The 18,672-nt window shown below is 30.0% G+C and overlaps 2 protein-coding genes across 2 annotated transcripts; both read left to right on the forward strand.

Annotated features, from left to right (window-relative positions):
- Positions 1 to 5,507: 5,507 nt before the first annotated feature.
- On the forward strand, positions 5,508 to 12,106 carry LOC125851056 (uncharacterized). The gene is made up of 6 exons (XM_049530853.1): positions 5,508 to 5,952; positions 6,042 to 6,165; positions 6,416 to 6,563; positions 8,940 to 8,973; positions 9,067 to 9,412; positions 11,609 to 12,106. Exons 1-6 carry the CDS (start codon positions 5,770 to 5,772, stop codon positions 11,683 to 11,685), a joined length of 912 nt encoding a protein of 303 aa, XP_049386810.1. The 5' UTR covers positions 5,508 to 5,769; the 3' UTR covers positions 11,686 to 12,106.
- A 2,577-nt stretch (positions 12,107 to 14,683) lies between these two features.
- On the forward strand, positions 14,684 to 16,015 carry LOC125851058 (protein TRANSPARENT TESTA 1-like). Its single transcript, XM_049530856.1, has 2 exons — positions 14,684 to 15,064; positions 15,599 to 16,015. The coding sequence occupies exons 1-2, from the start codon at positions 14,684 to 14,686 to the stop codon at positions 16,013 to 16,015; spliced, it is 798 nt and encodes a 265-aa protein (XP_049386813.1).
- The last annotated feature ends 2,657 nt before the right edge of the window (positions 16,016 to 18,672 follow it).

Here is an 18,672-nt window from a genome sequence, read left to right on the forward strand (position 1 = left end):
TACTATAAGTTGCAATTTTTTGCATATCAATATGATGAAAATATACATCGTAAAATGTTGGTCAAAGTTCTTATTGTTTGACTCTAAAAAAGGAAACCATGACAATTAATTGTGGACGGAGGGAGTAATTGAAAATGAAATATCAACCCCATCTATATATAAGTGGATCTCCTTGAGGAACAATAATATCTAGTAATTTTACTTTATTTGCTCAAAACAACTCAACCATGGGGCTCTATATATGGCCAATGCTTACACATTTATTTGCAGCCTTTTGAGGGCACTCATTTGTGGGGTTTTAATTACTAGTGGGTACCAGAGACAGATTCGACTTTTGAAGTTTATGAATTGAAATTTTTTATCTTTTTAAGTTGTTTAACTGATCGAATATTTATTAAATGATTTTTTAAAAATAAAAGTATAGAATTTCAATTAAAATTATTGAGTTCAGCTAATTCATATTTTGAAAGCTAGCTCAGCCCCTATGGGTACCTTTCATTGGCTCCCTTTGCTCGCCAAATTAAAATGTAATTTTAATTTTATACGTTGATGTTTGTTTACAGTTATATTATGTTTTTTTTTTAAAGTCAGTTATATTAATACTTATATTGATGGTAATTGATTAAGTGGAATCGATACCTTGAAAAATAATAAACGTTTAATTTTCTCCACACCAATATTAAACGAAGTGCAGATCGTTTGTGAGAATTGTTATTTATTTCAAACATTTTGCTACTGTCAATGTAGCGTGCAAGAATCAATATTCCTTCATTTGTTATGTCAAACTTCACCTCCATTGTCTGATACACGAAATAATGTGAGATATCTCAAATTAATTTTAATTTTAAATTTATACTATGACAGTTAGTGTTATAAATTTATCATTTTCATTAAACACAATATAAATGTTATCCAACCTCAATTCTAAATATATCATTTTATACCATTAATCAATTTGATATTATTTTATTTCACCTACTGAACAGAGTATATTAATCCAAAAATTATAATCATAAGATAATTTAATATCCGAATCAAACAACCCTTAAGAGACATATTATACATGATACAAGATAAAAATAAATTATAGAGGAGACGAATGTTGATAGCACTTATTAAGGTCTGTCAGAACCATTTTTAATTATTGGGTAAATATGTCTTGCAGAAAAAGAACAATAAATCAGTATTGCTATAGCTTGGGCCTCTGTTATAGTGATTTAGCTACTATTTTCTTTGTTACAATTGGTTTGTCTTTTATTATTTATTTTGTTCATTTAAAATATATATATATATATATATTAGACTAAAATTTTATTTTTTCTTAAATTCAATGTTGAATCAAACCAGAAAACAAATTGAAATAAAGAGAGTATACTTAAATGTATTAATTCATCTTTATTCTTAAGGGTACTCAATGTGGTGTATATACTGATAGATTGATATTATAAATTTATCTACACCATCAAATTAAATTGACATATAATAAGCTTAATAAGTTTTGATTATCACACTATTTTATTGTTATTTTTATTTTTTTGTTATAGACTTTGCAATATTTTTTCTTATTAACAACTATGTTCTCTTCATTATTTCCTTTAATCTGTTTTACTATTTGGTTGAGTAATTTTTTTATTTTATTTTTGAAAAAAGATATTGGTATTTAATTTTGGGAGGGAAAAAGAAAGAGGGGTTATTAGGGGTAAAACGGGGAGAAAGGCAGATGAAATCCAGCTCATAGGTGACAGGACCCCACGTGGAGGGACTGCCAGTTCACGGACTCGTACACTTGTCATAAACTATGAAGGACCCTTTAGCTGTATCCTCGTCTCTAACGCTGGCAACAACCTTGGATTATGACTTCCTTCTCTTCTATCGGGAACGGAGAAACTGACCAATCGTGTTCGATATTCACATAGAAGTCTGATTAAAGTTGGATTTATACTTAAAAAATTTTAAGTGCTCTTTAATAAAGACGAGTTCGTACTTAGGAGTACTTGAACCCGAAAACCTTTCGTTAAAGACTTACCATTCCATCACAAATACCCCGTTGGTTAGTACATCCTCTTTTCTCTCTCTCTCTATATATATCCATTGATTATTTTAAACTAACTTTTCGTTGGGAATGTATGATTCTTTATAATTGAGTTGTTTAGATCAATTTGTGTGATATCTTTAAAGGAGGATAAATTGATAAGGGCGGATGATTAATAAACTTTCAAATGGGAAAGATTTTAAGGATGCGATTCATACGACACTTTAGATGATTCTTCCATTATAATAGGAGAAAAATGTAAACAATTTTATAAGATATAACTCAAGTTTTATATGCATGATATGCTTGTTTTTGAGATCAATGTGTAACGTAGTGAAAAATGATAAATCTTGTAAGCGTCTATCTAAATTCAAAATGAACAATGCGTGTTATGGACTTGAAATATGACAATTTGTGCATACTTTAATTCATAGTACGAATAATAATTATCTTTTATCAACAAGCTAGTTGGTATCGAGTAATTCTATCTATCCAGAATAAATGAGATAATAATCGAAAAAGCATAATACCAGGACAAGTGTGTTTTATAGGATTGTAAACCATGTAATAAAATGTCTTTTTTTTTAAAAATGCACAGAAGAACAATTGCAAGAGTATACAGCAATAAATTGACAAAAGTATATAATTCCAATGCAGGTGATGAATTCTTCAAAGTCATCATCTACTCGTATTTGATGAATTCACCATATCACTGCGTGCATTTATATATATTATCATATATTATATGTTATAAAGAAAGAGAGAGAAAGGATGTGGAGAACATTATGGGCATCCATTAACATATTCCAGTAATATTTAAATACATTAACAAAATCAAGATTAGCCTGGTATAAAGATTAACTTTTTCTAAACTAGTTTGACTAATATAACTTTTGACTGTTTTAATCATTATACTAACGGTTTTGTTATACTTGTCTTTTTAAAGTTGAGTCCAGATACTATCGGTTTTATCGCCAGCCCCTCATTTGGTAACAAATTATATACTCCCACCGTTTCACTATTTTACGTGACATTCATTCCTTTTTAATTCATTTTAAAAAATGTCTTTTTACTATAACTAGAAACAATTCAACTTTGAAATCATACAAATATTTAAGGATTATTTTTTATCACAAATATCCTCATTTTTTTCTTTAAACATTGTGTCAAGTCAAATGGTGTCACATAAAATAGAACGGAGAGAGTACTATAATGAGAAAAAAAGAATGATTTCTTTTCATCTTTTTTCCTCTAGTATGTGGAGTATTATTATACTCTCTCCGTTCTAATTTGTTTATCTTAATTACTATCATATAACTTTTAGTACAATTAAAGATTGTATATCTAAGTTCATGTCGAATCAAATCATATAAATTGAAACAGAGCGGGTAATAGAAAAGAAGAAAATAGGCTACTAGGGTCAAAGGGATCTTAACTGGTCTCACGACATGTTTTTTTTTTCTGGGCTGTTAGGACAGTTGGCCATGTAACAGCTTACTATGAATATTGGAATCGTTAAGAGAACGTGGGGTGATGTGTAGGAATATTATTCTCTATTCTTTTTTGATAAGGGTATTGAACTTTATATTAAATTGAACAATTTTTTTATTTTGTGTATATTTATTTTAATAAATTGAACAATAGTCCTGAAGTGATCACGAAAACATCGGACCATTGTCACACAGACAGAATATTTTCGTACGATTTCTATATATATGAAATTATACTACAAAGTTAAGATAGCTAGTCCGATCAATCATACTGTGAAGAAATGACTTGTCTGCTCCATAAAAAGCAATATAGAAGAGGCAAAATGTCTTCAAATAGGATTTAAGTTATATATTTATACTAATAAGATTAATACTTTTTAAACTTATAATATCAGGTTAGTTATCGTTTTACTAGATTATTAATTAGTGCAATATTTCGATTTAGCATGAAAATAGTTCGTATCAATCAATCCTATGATAACTTCTCAAAACTATACTTGACTGAAAAATGACTATGAATATATGAGATATTCAGTTCAAGGGTTTCTAAGCACGAAAACTACTAGTTTCTCGAACTCTAAACCATTCAGAGTGAGGCATTTGATGAATACATGGAAGACTCTTGAATCAAAATATCAATATCGAGAACGATCTCGAAACAATGGCTAAAGGTTTGGTGATCTTTATTTTGCTACGATTTTACTGTTGTATATCATCAATTAATACATAGGAGTAGTTAAACCGGATCAAAGTAAATGCTCAGAACCAAAAATATGGTAAAATTAATGATGAGGAGGGTGGACCATTGATTGTGAAGGTCTTAATTTAGTTAGTACACAATAAAAACCAAATGTGGGTGGTTCATTAGGGTTTAACTAAATAAGGGAATACGATTCTCCCAACTGGTCTTGCAACTAGTACAACGTCATCAATAATGATACTTAAAAAAAGTTGTATACAATCTTCAAAGTATATGGACCCCCATTATCAAAATTCCACCTACATATTCAAGAAAATCTTGATTATTATATAGAATAACAACAATTATTATTCAATACAATAATGTAAACTAATGAAAAAATGAGAATGAGTTAGGGGTTAAGACAGTGGCCAAATTATACAAAAGAAAACATAAAGAAGAGAACGATAAAACTATAGGGTTTTGTCCTCATTTTCTTTGAAGTTTATTTTTTTCATTAAAGAAAAGACAAAATATTACAATACATGTTTTTATTTTTTTCTGAAAAGAAAATATAATTTTCTTCCATATTTGGTTTATTCTTTTCTTAGATGAAAAGTTAGGAGATCTATAAATTGAAGACCCCTCTTCTCATATCAAAGAACACAATAGAATCCACAATGTAGTCGTTTAGAAAATTGTTTATGGAAAGATTTTCTCCTAAACATATTTATGTTTTTTTCAATATTATATTAGTTTTATAATATATAGGTTATTTGACCAAACTATATTAATAATATATTTTTAGTATACTTTTATTTATCATCTAATTTATCATCATATAATTTACAAATTATAAGATTCCGCATGACGCCCTAATCATCCTTCATAACCCAACAAAAACAACTATAGAGATTAGAAAGAACAGAGTAGACTATTGATAGAGAGAAGAGTATTTTTAATGCTTAGACAGAGTGGACAGAGTCAAGTGCTTCTAGTCGCGCAGCTGTCATTCGTTGCCCCGTCCCTCAATATCAATTTATCTGAATTCAATATTTTTAATATTATTACTAAAGTAAAGTTAGAATTTTAATGAGTTTTTAGTATTATAACGATAATTTCAAGTGTTAATAACTAAATTCTGAATTTGATATTTATATTTTATTAGATAAATTTTTAAATATAAATATATTTATTTAAGCAAAAGCTGAAAAAAAATAATCCGTCAATTTAGTTTTGTGGGCCCAACACCCTATCTGCCTTAAGAGTTTGCAGCTGTCGAATCCCTCTCTCTCCTCCTATTTGTTAAACATCAGCAATAATTTATAAACATTTCCCACTAAGTTATATCTGTTCCTTCCCACCCTTTTTCTCTCTCCATGATCTTTTTCTGCTAGCTACAAGACTGAGAGAAAGGGAGAGAAGAAAAACAAAAGTAGACATTACGGGAGAAGAAGAAGAAGAAGAAGTACAAACAAGATATGCCATTATCTATCCATTCCATATTATCGATCTTCTAATTGCTTGAATAACAAGTCTAGTTTAATTGGAAGTTTTTAGATGCATTAATGGCGTATCAACATTATCGATCACCATTTGGGGACACAACTTACACAAAAGTTTTCGTTGGCGGATTAGCATGGGAGACTCCAACGGATGTAATGCGCCGGTATTTCGAGCAATTTGGAGAGATTCTTGAAGCTGTCATTATCACTGATAAAAACACCGGCAAATCTAAAGGATATGGCTTCGTAAGTTGTATTCACATTTTGTTTTTTTAATTAATCGATCATTTACAATTTTGTGCTAATATGAGATGCTTTTGTTTTTGGTACGGCAGGTAACTTATCGTGATCCGGAATCTGCTAGACGGGCTTGTGATAACCCGAATCCGGTAATTGATGGAAGAAGAGCTAACTGTAACATCGCTTCTCTTGGACGGCCTCGTCCTTCACCACCTCGAGGTACTCATCTTTTTCTGTCTGTTTGATTGTCTAATTTGACTAGTCAAACTTCATTCCTCGATTATCCCACCACATTGTACGTATATACAATAACAACAATTATTTCACATGAATTGAAATAATAGAGAAATACAAAGTAGCTTATTGAATCCATAAATAATTTCCCGGCCTTCTTAATTCTTATTTTATTTTTAAAAAAATAAAAAAAATGGAGGAAGTAATTAAGTTAATTATATTGTTATTATTAAAGGTAGGGGACAAGGAGGGAATCCTTATCAAGGAGGGGGAATTCCACAAGGAGCATCATCATCATCTTATAGTGGGGTGGCAGGAGCAGCAGCAGCACCATTGCCATTACATCCACCTGCTGCAACTCCTATGATATATTCACCATATGGGTAAGTATACTTAATTCGGTTTAATTTTATTTTTTTGGGCAATTATTAGTAAATTAAATGAGAAATAAATAAATAAATAAATATATGATGGTCCATGATCTGATAATATACTGCAGAAAGAAAAAGATGTGTGATAAAAATGGGCAGGCATTTGCCAGTGGTATAACAACTGAAAACCTCACATTGATGTTGTTGTTGTCGTCATCGTATGTCTTAATTTTTTATAATCATACAAAAGGAAAGAAATAGTATATATATAAATATAAATACATTATATTTATCATGAAGTAATTTTATTGAATGCAGGTTGGTATAGGCAGATCAATAATAAATAAAATTGATAAATGGTGACTGCTATGCAATGAGTTGTCAGTTGCAGACAATGTGCAATGCTTTTCTTTTATGTGTTGGATTTTGGCCAGTCTAAACTTATTATATAATATATTAATTTTAAAATAAGATGATCATGTATTTCAATGTTTTTATAAATTTTAGTTTAAAAAGTTTTATATAGTTTGAAAATTACTACTAATATGAGTGATTGAAAAGAGGGTTTTGGAATTTATAAGGAAACTCCAATTAGCTTACTTTTTTCTTTTTTTGGAAAAATTAAAGATGAAAATTAGGCTTGACCAGAGCTATTTTGACTTGCAGAAATTTTCTAACCAAATATATATTTTTTCTTCTTATCTGCTTGCTTTTGACTTGCAGAAATTTTCTAACCAAATGTATATTTTTTCTTCTTATTTTGGTATAGTTCGATACCTTTTCCTCTACTACTATTTCAACATTTTCTTGCAATAATTTTTTGTCACTTTTTACTGGCAAAGTATTCATTGATAATACTAAACTACTTGGTCCTTTCTTTTATTGGGTTCCATTTATCTTAAAGCGTGTGACCAATCAGTATGGGTTATGGTCAGTGGCGGAGGCAGGAATTCTATCAAGGGAGTTCAAATAAAACATAGGCGAAATCCTGAACCCCATAAACCATTGAGCTACTCCTTTGACATATGCTCAGGGGGTTCAATTTTAAATATATACACATACACAAAAAAATTGATCTTATATATATAGTGTAATTTTTTTTTCGAGGGGGGTCGGATGACCCCCCTCGACACACTCTACATCCGCCACTGGTTATGGTGGTTAGAATTGCTTCATATTTAGAAGTTTCAAACTCGAGTTTTTGAGAATGAAATAAAAACTTTTTTGGTAGTGCCACTCAAAAAATTATACCTTATTATACAGTATACACAAATTTAAATTTAGTCAAATTTCAATTTAAATATCGAACATCACTCATCCAANCTTTTTTTGTGTTCCATTTATCTTAAAGCGTGTGACCAATCAGTATGGGTTATGGTGGTTAGAATTGCTTCATATTTAGAAGTTTCAAACTCGAGTTTTTGAGAATGAAATAAAAACTTTATTGGTAGTGGCACTCAAAAAATTGTACCTTACAATACACAAGTTCAAATTTAATCGGATTTCAATCCAACACCACTCATCCAAAAGGCTATTGGAAAGAACATATATATTTAATTTAGTGATCCGACCATCTTTACATGCCCACAACGAACTTGTTTTGTTTACTTTTGATAATTCTCTCTCCTCTCTCTTTCTCTCTTTTTTATGTGACACAAAAAAGGCTGAACAAACCTTGTGCTTTAGGTCAATTTTGCTTGTACTTTGATCAAAGGCGTGAATGTTATAGGTAGCACGAGTGGAACAAAGTAACTAGCAATATTATACCACTTACCATATGATATCTGACAATGTACATTGCACTCTTTCAATAACCCATTCCAAATAATAATACGTTACCTTGCTTGAATTTTAATCATCACCATGAATTAGCTTTTCATTCACCTTATTTGAATTTCTGTCTCCGTCATTGTCTCGTAAGTGTAAGTATATAATTCGTAAACCATAACTATATTTTTTTTGAAATACGACTACTAAAATATGTCGACTTAAACAGTACAGGGTACCGTGTTGCATTTATGTATACGTAATTCCAACGTTTGGTACAGAGAGGTGCTTGTCGCTCCATTAATTGTTTTGTCTCACTTAACTTGTAACATGTTGAGAGTACTTAATACGTGAAAGCTACTTTCCAAGTTTCATTTTTGTACTATATATCTATATATCTTAAACATTTTAATGTAATTTTATGTATGTACGTATAATATGGTTGATTCAACTTTAGAAAATATGCACCTTTGAAGTTGTATTATAAATGGAGTACTTTTATCTCATATATTCCTTTGGTGACTCGAACACATAATCTTAGAGTTGAAAATGGAGAGTGGTGAGCGACTCTCCACTTGTGTAACTAAACATAATAATTTCTTTTAAATATATATTTTGCAGGTATGCAACTTACCCTCCTGATTATTACCATCAAGTAAGCTCCCTTGGTCTATCCAACATACTATTGATGAGTGTGTCAAACTGGTAATTGAAAATGACAATAGAGTGAAATTGAATTGATGAACAGGCCGCGGGGATGTACAATCCAGGGACGTACCAGCAAGCAGCAGCAGCGCATTATTATCAGCAAATGTATGGAAGTTCATCATCACCATCTCCTGCATATTATTATGGATATTCGATGCAGGGATCAAGGGGAACATTTTCTGCAGCTACTGGACATCATCATCAACGCTTTCAAGGCCCAACTGCTTCTTATCTTTATTATCCTACTACTACTACTGCTGCTGCTACTGCTCATCACTTGCCAGCTGATGCTGCCTCTTTTACTCCGCCGCCTCCGCCTCTACTCCAACACCCTCCTCCTCCTCATGCTGCACCTACAAGGCTTCAATTTCCTTCTCCTACTACTGGTAAGTACTTTTTCTCAAATTATATCTAGGTTACTAATCCACTTAACTTTATTATGAATGTTTATCTGTAATTATCTTTTGAGTGACGTGATAGAAGAGAAATTCTCTAGTAAGGTGTATATAGGAGTTAAACTATTTAAGAAAACATTTAAGTATCAGGAACAATATATTGTGTGTAACTTGATTGTTAAAACTACATAATAATTAAGTTCTCACAATCAAGGGTGAAATTATACGAATTTAATAGCTTTTTGCTTAGGCGGTCATATATTTGAATCAGAAAATGTAACATAGTAGTATAATTTATGAATTTAATAGTAATAAATTCAGAACATAAACTTTAAACTCTTGACTTCTAACTCATTAACCTAAAGTTGGAGAAGAAACACTTAAACAAGATGTGTTACAATTATTATAAATATATATAATAAAAAGATGCAAAGTGATTATACTTTTAATCCAGAATAATTGTTACAGTATGTTATAGTTGTAAACATTATAAAATGTGAAAAGGTATTAGTGTAAAGATAGAGAGGGGCATGTGGGGGAGCCTAAGCATGTGACATATGAGCTGTCTTGGGCAAGGTAGTGATGTATCAATGGGTCAAATGAAAATCATATGCCAGGGAAGCATGTGTGTGTATTTTCTTCTGATGAGTGTAAAATAACAGTAAATGCATGTGATTGGGTTATACAATTATCTAGGACTATATATATATATATATATATATAAATGGATGGTTCTCAATAGGCAGTGAATCAAGTGGCTGAATATAATGCATATATATGAATTCCCCCCACTATAATGTAAAATTCAAAACATTATGCTATTTTAGGTACAACATGTAACTAGTCACCCTCCTCTTCTTTCAGTGTATGTCCTCATTTAGGAGATTCAATGGTTACCACTCTTTTATAATATAGTTTGGACAAGATTGATTATTTAATTTGGAAGGATTTATGCTTTTTTTTTTCTGACTAATAGCCTGTTTGATCAAGTTTTTGAAAGGTTAAAAGTGTGTTTTCAAAAAGTTAAGTGTTTAGCCAAGCTTTTGAGGAAAAAATACATGTTTTTGAAGTGTGGTGGAACTTATTTTTCAAAAGTAAAGCTTTTACCTAAAGAAATATTTTTTAAAAGTATTAAAAAAATATACTTCGAAGCACTTTTAAACAATTTTATCGAACACTTTTAAATTTATTGTTGAAAACGAATTGTTTTAGAACTCTTAATTAGCCGAATAATAGTATGGTGATGATTGATGAACATATATGAGTTAAAAGGTAGCGATAATTAGGTAGCAGACTCCAATTAATATGTCACAAGAATTATCAGGTGCACCTATTAACGATTATGCTTAGCAGTTAGCAACTTAGGATAATTGAGATACTCTTTCGTCCATTTTTACCTGTTTTGTATATTAAAAATAAATATATTAAATTAAAAGATAATTTATCAATTTATACATATTTTATTCTTATTATTATTAAGTAAATAATTAGAAATGATATAGTAAAAATATCATTTTATTTTATTATTTTTTAAGAATATATCAAGTCAAATATAAACAAATAAACATGAACAGAGCGAGGGAGAAAAACATAAATTAAAATTCAAGAGAGTCCTAATTGGAGAAATGAAAAATAAATATTTTATTATACATTGATGACCAAATAAGGAAGTACATGCTACAAATAGATTGGTGAAATAAATGATACTCCATAGATTATGATTTTAAATTTATTTTCCTATTTAATATTCTTTTTCGTGTATTTTCCAGCTGTAGCTATTAATTCATGAAATTAATACAAAAACAACTTACTCCGTGTAGACTGTGTAGAAAATTACAGCATGATCACTGTTTCTATTTTATCAACTAGTTTTATACACTAAATAATTTGATATACATAATGTGTAGCTAATGACAACAAGATCAATAAATAGAAAACGAAAGGAAATTATCTCTTATGATTACTTACGAATGATCTCTTTTAAAAAGTTGTACACATCTTTACCTTTACCTACCTTCAGTGGGTGGGGCTCGAATTCCGACGTATCCCCTCCCCCACCCCCTAATTTTGTTTTGAAGATAGAGACAATTTTTTTTATCTATATAGGATTTTGTTAGGTAAATTGTCAAAATTGACTAATCTTTTGAGATATTAACTTTGATATTTTGTGTATAATGTAAATGGCAGAATCTCAAATTCCACAGCAAACCACAGCTGAAACAACAGAAGTTGGGGCAGTGACTACTGAGAGTCCAAATACATAAAAAAGAGAGTACAATCAAGCTCATCATCATCAAAGCATATTTATGAAGTCATCAAGCATGGTGGAAATAAAATTAAAAAAAACTGTACAATCTTTAACAAAACAAAAAAAAAAAAGAATTAACGAGACTTTACTCTATTTTCAAAAAAGTCTATCCATTAATTTTTCTTAATTTGGTCCATGCATCCCACAAGGCAAAATTGATTTCAACAACAAGAAGAAATGGCTGATTGGACTACTCAGAGATATTATTACATGGCCAATTCATCTTTTATTTATTTCTTTAATTTTCAATTGTTGTTCATTTATTTATTTTTCATTTTTACTAAACATGGATCGATCCTTTTTATTACTGTACCAACAGTAGGACGGAAATATTAAGCTCTCAATAACGAATTTATGACATATTTACCCCCTTTTTTATTTAATTTGTCCTATTATATATGTATTCTTTATTTGATGTTTCCTCATTCCTAATCCTATATATGTGTAGTAGGCTATGATCATTTACTGATTTCCTTGTTTATTTACCAAGTTAAAAGGATAGAAATGAAAAAAAAAAATAGTTTCTTAAAGATGGTCTTTTTATTTGTTGAAGTGAAATTTACCTCTCGGGAGCTTCCAGCCTTTTTGTTTTCTTGATAACTCAAACTTAAAATCTTTTGATTGAAAGAGATGTATGCTTACCATCCGGGCAACTCCCTCTCGTTTTAGTATAATTAATAATGAAATTATACTTAACATTTAATAATACTTTGGAATAACGAAAATTGTAGTTGAGATGATCAAAGGCAACTACGTCAAATGAGGAACATCATTACTCATATATTTAACATATATCAAGTATACTATTACTTGTAAGGTTCAACATTGCTATAGGTTAGCCAACCAAGTCGTAGATGCTTATCAAAATGGAGTATTACAAACGAGGATTTGAATATTTTTGTACATGCTCATCTTCTATCGATGGTTATTGAACCTTAAAGACTTGATCTCATAGAAATGAAGTCTCTATGACAAAAACAAATGAAAAATTATTTATATATGTATAGAAATAAATCAGTTAAAATGTTAAGTTATTATTTTTGTCTATTATGCTAGACTTGTATTAAATTTTTAATTCCGTCATTGCTTACTAATTCTTGATTTCGTCATTGCTTACCAGGGATCCAAAAAATGATAATTTCTCTTGAAAGTTAATACACCCCTAATTAAGATTTTCAATATATTAAAGACTTTTTTCCTTTTACTTCTTGTAAGTCAATAGGTCAGTAAATATTTCATAATCTATGAAACTTACATCCAAAAAGTAAGTATTTCAGGTCAATATGTAGCTAAGGGGATGTCACTGATGGACCTAAGTTACTATAATTAACTAAACACAGAGTTATTTCATGGTTGACCTATGTAAGTTTGTTACAACATTAATTAATCTTTCTAGTACTAATTAATTAATGCTTCCTATTTGTGATACCTGCATTTCTCAAAACTTTTCTTACTCACTATCTCTATTTTTGTAAATTCAATTTATTTTGGGACCAATTCTTATGAATCCACATCTAAAAATACAGTTGGTTAGTGTATTAAATTAACTTTAATATACTATAAAATTTATGATTGCCTCCCCGGCACACGCCTATCCCAAAATTGATTTTTCTTTTCAACGTTATTAAGAAAACCACTAATGAAAATGAGGATTAATACATGCATTAGTAAGGAGTTAATATCTCAAAATGTCACTCAACTTTGAGAAATTATTTAGCAAAATCATTAAACTTTGTTTTATATCAATAAAATCACTCAACTTAAAACTTTGTATCAATAAAATCACTCAACTTAGAACTTTGTTTCAAAAAAGCATTCAACTAAATTTATAATTAAAATATTTTTTATGTCATGTTCATTATTAAAATAATAATAAAAAAATGTCTCAAAATTAATACTTCATTATAATTAATTTAATTAAGTACCCAAAAAGAATAACAATTAATCTAAATGATTTTATTTATGTAAAGAAATCCTATTATCTATGTAAATTAACTACTGTAATTTGTTATGATTTTTTTAGATATTATTTAGAAGGAAAAATTAGGAGTAGTTAAATTACTAAAAAATAATCCATCAATGTGCGGACTTTCTGTAATGATCCATTTTGTTGGATGGATTTGTTGTACTGGTATGAGAAGTTATGGGAAAGAGTATATTACAACATTTCTAATTCGTGAATTTATAATGATCACCGTGTTCTCCATGCTGAATCTTCTACTATTCTACGTTTTTCCCGAAAGATCAAAGTCCGTAACAGTAAGTTGAATTATGACTCTGATTTTTCGTTTTGAAATGAAAAGGCAAGGGCTTAATTTGTTTTTAATTGTTTTTTTTTATCTTTAAAAGAAAATTTTTTAAAGTGAAATTAGCATGATATAAAAAATAATTTTTTCATGTCAAAATTATTTTAATACTAAATTTAGTTGGATGATTTTAACAAATATACCAATAACAGATCCCACATTATAATAAGACTTATATGTAAGCAATAGTTTATCTTTTGCGTGACCTGATCGATGATATAATTTTTTTTACATTAATGTATATAACTAATTAAACTTTAAATTTAAATAATATTGGTGATTAAGATGTTGCCATAAATCTAAATCCCACTGCCGTGAACCTCATGCAAATTATAGAAGCCATGGTCCACCACAATTAAGTCTTATTACATTGTATACCAAAAGGAGATAAAATTGACAAGCAGCTAAGATTAACTATCCTTTCCCTTAAAATAAATTACTAATTAATGTTGTTTACATTCAACGACCAACAACGTACCCCATTTTCTCCAGTGTCTTTTTTCTCACAATTTTTCCCTCTATAAGATTACTTTTAAAATCAAACTTAAAGACAAACATTCTTCCTAGGCCTATAAAAACACCTTGAAATATCATAGGTTACTTCATTCTTTCACTTATACTAGGTTTTATCATTAAAACAAAAAAAAAATGGAACACTCATATTTTGCTTCATCTTCTAGTACTATTGAAAATCAAATTGAACCATTTGATTTTTTTGCAGATAAAACCCAAAATGCATTTGAATTTCTTAGTTTGTCTCAACCATCTAATCAGAATATTGAAAAAATGTCAAATTATCAAGAAAACCCTAATTGGGAGAATGAAGATGATGTGACTGTTGCCTTACACATTGGTCTTCCAAATTCTAGCAATAATAATATTCCAATTGATCATAACAAAAGTGATGGAAATATTATTGGAGCAGCCACTCAATATTGGATACCAACTCCTTCACAAATTCTTGTTGGCTTCACCCATTTTTCATGTCACATTTGTCACAAAACTTTCAATCGTTACAACAATCTTCAGGTGCATTATTTATTTTTCGCGTATTATTTTTCATTACTATATTCTTTTTCTTTTGTTGAAAGGAAAATATGAGGTGTCTGCTAGCATAGTCTAACAAAAGAAGTTCCTAATTTGTCTGTCTCAACTACATAGTAGACAAATATTGAACATCTTCTATACAACGATAAAAAACACATGATACTTAGTTCTCAACATTTCAACGTATATTTCTGAATAATCACAAAACTTTCAATCGTTACAACAATCTTCATGTGCATTATTTATTTTTCGCATATTATTTTTCATTACTATATTCTTTTTCTTTAGCTAAAAGGCAAATATAAGTTGCGTGCTAGCATCAACATTATCTGAATTAAGTCTAACAAAAGAAGTTCCTAATTTGTCTGCCTCAACTACATAGTAGACAAATATTCAACATCTTCTATACAACAATAAAAAACACATGATACTTAGTTCTCAACATGATTTCAATGTATATTTCTGAATAATCTTATATTTTTTTCAATTATTCAACTATTTCATTTTACAAAGCAGATGCACATGTGGGGTCATGGTTCACAATATCGAAAAGGACCAGAATCACTTAAAGGAACACAACCAAAAGCCATGTTAGGGATTCCATGCTACTGTTGTGAAGAAGGGTGCAAGAACAACATAAATCATTCTAGGGCTAAGCCATTGAAGGATTTTCGAACACTACAAACACACTACAAGAGGAAGCACGGGACAAAGCGATTCTCCTGCAGAAAATGTGGCAAGTGTTTGGCTGTTAAAGGAGACTGGAGAACACACGAAAAAAATTGTGGTAAACGTTGGCTTTGTGTTTGTGGTTCTGATTTTAAACACAAGAGATCTTTGAAGGATCATATCGCATCGTTTGGTCAAGGTCACGGGCCAAATAATTCATTTGATGGAGTTGAACTTCAGAGATCAGGAAATTTTTTCGTTTGATATGCACATTGGAGTTTCTTTAGGAATTGAATTAAGAAGAATTATCAATAGGTATATTTGTGCGTTATGAATTGCAACTTATAGCACAAATTAGTAAACGTATCAAAATATATGCCCTTATTTTTGTCTTTTTAAAATAAGAGCCACCAAGGTCTTGTGCATGAAAATCTCCATATAATTCGCGCTTTTGTACGAAAATAGAAGAGATGTACTAATAAAAAAGTAGTCTCTAGACTATGTTTTTTTCTAAATCGTTGAGAAGTGCTTCTCTATTTGAATATCTTTACTATTTATTCAATCATCAAGGATCAACAAAATTGAATCTTGGGAATTAAATCAAATATAATATATTTATTTTTAATTGAATGTATAATTTTAAATTTGAATAATTTATCAGTTTATAAATTTTAAAGTTTAACAATTGAATTAAAGTATTTGTTTTTATTTCTAAAAGTTGATCAAATTAACCTTCGATGAGCGAAATTGACATGTAAAAGAGTAAAAATTATTTTCCATTTTAGTTTTATGTAGAAGTTATTTTGGACCGAGTTGCCTTCTAAACTTTATATATCACCAGTTTTTCGAATTCCACATACATATTCTAAAGTAATTACTATACATAATGATTTTAATGAAGTTTTTCTTTACAATTCCTTAATGATTTTGGTGAGATTTGTTTCTTTTAAGTTTTGTACTACTTGTACTTGTTTCAAATGGTTTCAACTGATGTCCCAAATCACTCATCCAATTACCGCTTGAATAAAAAAATAGACAAATATATAATATATGTATAATTATATATAATTAGTGTCTAATTTTTGTATATTTATTTAAAAAGTATATAATAAATTTGTCTGATTATTTGTATAAAGATACGTCATTTCATACATATGTTCCCATGTATTTGTGCTCTTGTGTAGACTATAACAACTTATTGTCCTCCAAAGTAAGTTTTAATGTTCTAATGGACTTTTTTGTTCGGGCTTCGAAATATTGTAATAGGTTAGTTCGTAAATGATCCTTATAAAGGCCGATTTTGATATTTTGTCTTTCGTAAATAAGTTTTACAAAAATAATCTGTATTTATTTAATTTGATTTTTTGAATAAAAAATTGTTCTTCGAACCTAACAAATTATAGGGAGCCTAATGTTATATCATAATTTGTGTCTTCATAAAGTTTCAAAAACAAATTTAATTTATTTCGCAGTCAAATATAATACTAATTTTCAAATATAATTTTTTTTCAATTTTGAAAATAAAAATACTTTTTTTTTTCTATTTTCACTAATGAAATATGATCGATCGCTTGGTAAATCCGGAATACATTGCAAACTTTATAGTTGGGCCCTTGATTCTCTCCTATGTTGAATGATTGAGACATACGTATTAGTGTAGCTGATTGACTAACCTATATAGAGAAACATACTAAAATATTAGGGAAACTTACAAAAATCCCATATATTTGGGGATAATTATATTCAATCCTAGAAATTTGTACAATTACAAAAGTTTTGGATTTTCATACTTTCGAATATACTCTTTGGTTGTCCAATACATTGCAAATGATTTATTACTTAATAGGAGGGATGTATCCGAGAGGAAGGGGATGTATCCTAAAGAGAGAGGGGATGTATCCAAGATAGGATAGGGATGTATTCGAGAGTGATTTTTTGTAATTTTATTTAAATATTAGGAAATTCGAAAATTATGATATCTTAAGTTGTGTATTTGTATAATTTTTCAAAATATTAACCAAACAAATCACGAAAGCAAGAAAGAGGATTTTTTTCTTACGAAGGGAGGAAGAAGTTATAGGAAAGAGCCAAGAGGAGATGTACGTGTGATAGCTAAAAAATCACAGTTCTAAAAAAAATTGAGTTTTTCATAAAAGATTCCCGTTTGAATACCTGATTTTTTTTTAAAATTAAAATAATCAAGGTCTTCTTTCGATCATTTTAATGAATAAATAAATTGTTAGTCATAATGAGATATCACATCATCGGATTTATGTCTTTCTTTTAAAAATATAGATAGACTAATTTAGTGTACGTACTTTGTATGCGGTAGGTAACAAAGAAAACTTCAAAAGTCCATGAGTAAGAAGACAAATGAGAAATATAACAAAAGAGACACAAACATTTAACGTGATTCAGTAAACCGATCTACATCCACATTCAAAACCTTCCTCACAAAATTACGAGACTCACAGTTGAACAGTATTATATTTTTTGTTTTTGTTTTGGTTAATTGATTGAACACACTCTCTCTCTCTCTCTCTCCAACGGCTTTCTCCCCCCCCAAACGGCTTTCTCTCCGGCGACGCCGGCGAAACCGACAGACACCAGCGCTGCTCCGACCAGGCGGCAGCTCCGACGGGATCCTCTTTCTCTTTCCCTCTTTTTCGTTCTTCTTCTTCTTCTTCTCCGTCTCCAGCAGCCGACGAGGACCACCAGCAATCACCGGACAGCAGCAGCAGCAGCCGGCGACAACCCACGACAGCAACAGATCCGGTCGACAGCAACCAGCGAGAGCCAGCTCTGACTCCGGTGAGCTACCGGCTAAACAATAGTGCACCAGCAGTGCTACTGTTTGTCGCCGGAGACCAACCAGATCTGGCCGGAAAACTCACCGACCAGGTTCTATCTATCCTGTCTCT

Source organism: Solanum stenotomum, unplaced genomic scaffold (genome assembly GCF_019186545.1).
Source record: "Solanum stenotomum isolate F172 unplaced genomic scaffold, ASM1918654v1 scaffold21764, whole genome shotgun sequence".
In the NCBI taxonomy this organism is placed as follows: Eukaryota; Viridiplantae; Streptophyta; class Magnoliopsida; order Solanales; family Solanaceae; genus Solanum; species Solanum stenotomum.

What these genes read in the sequence shown, in the direction of transcription:
- LOC125851058 (XM_049530856.1), top strand. Translation starts at nt 14,684, where the DNA reads ATGGAACACTCATATTTTGCTTCATCTTCTAGTACTATTGAAAATCAA. An exon ending in ATCGTTACAACAATCTTCAG is followed by an intron (nt 15,065 to 15,598) that starts GTGCATTATTTA and finishes TTTACAAAGCAG; the next exon opens with ATGCACATGTGGGGTCATGG.
- LOC125851056 (XM_049530853.1), top strand. Translation starts at nt 5,770, where the DNA reads ATGGCGTATCAACATTATCGATCACCATTTGGGGACACAACTTACACA. An exon ending in TCGTCCTTCACCACCTCGAG is followed by an intron (nt 6,166 to 6,415) that starts GTACTCATCTTT and finishes TTATTATTAAAG; the next exon opens with GTAGGGGACAAGGAGGGAAT. An exon ending in ATTTCCTTCTCCTACTACTG is followed by an intron (nt 9,413 to 11,608) that starts GTAAGTACTTTT and finishes TGTAAATGGCAG; the next exon opens with AATCTCAAATTCCACAGCAA.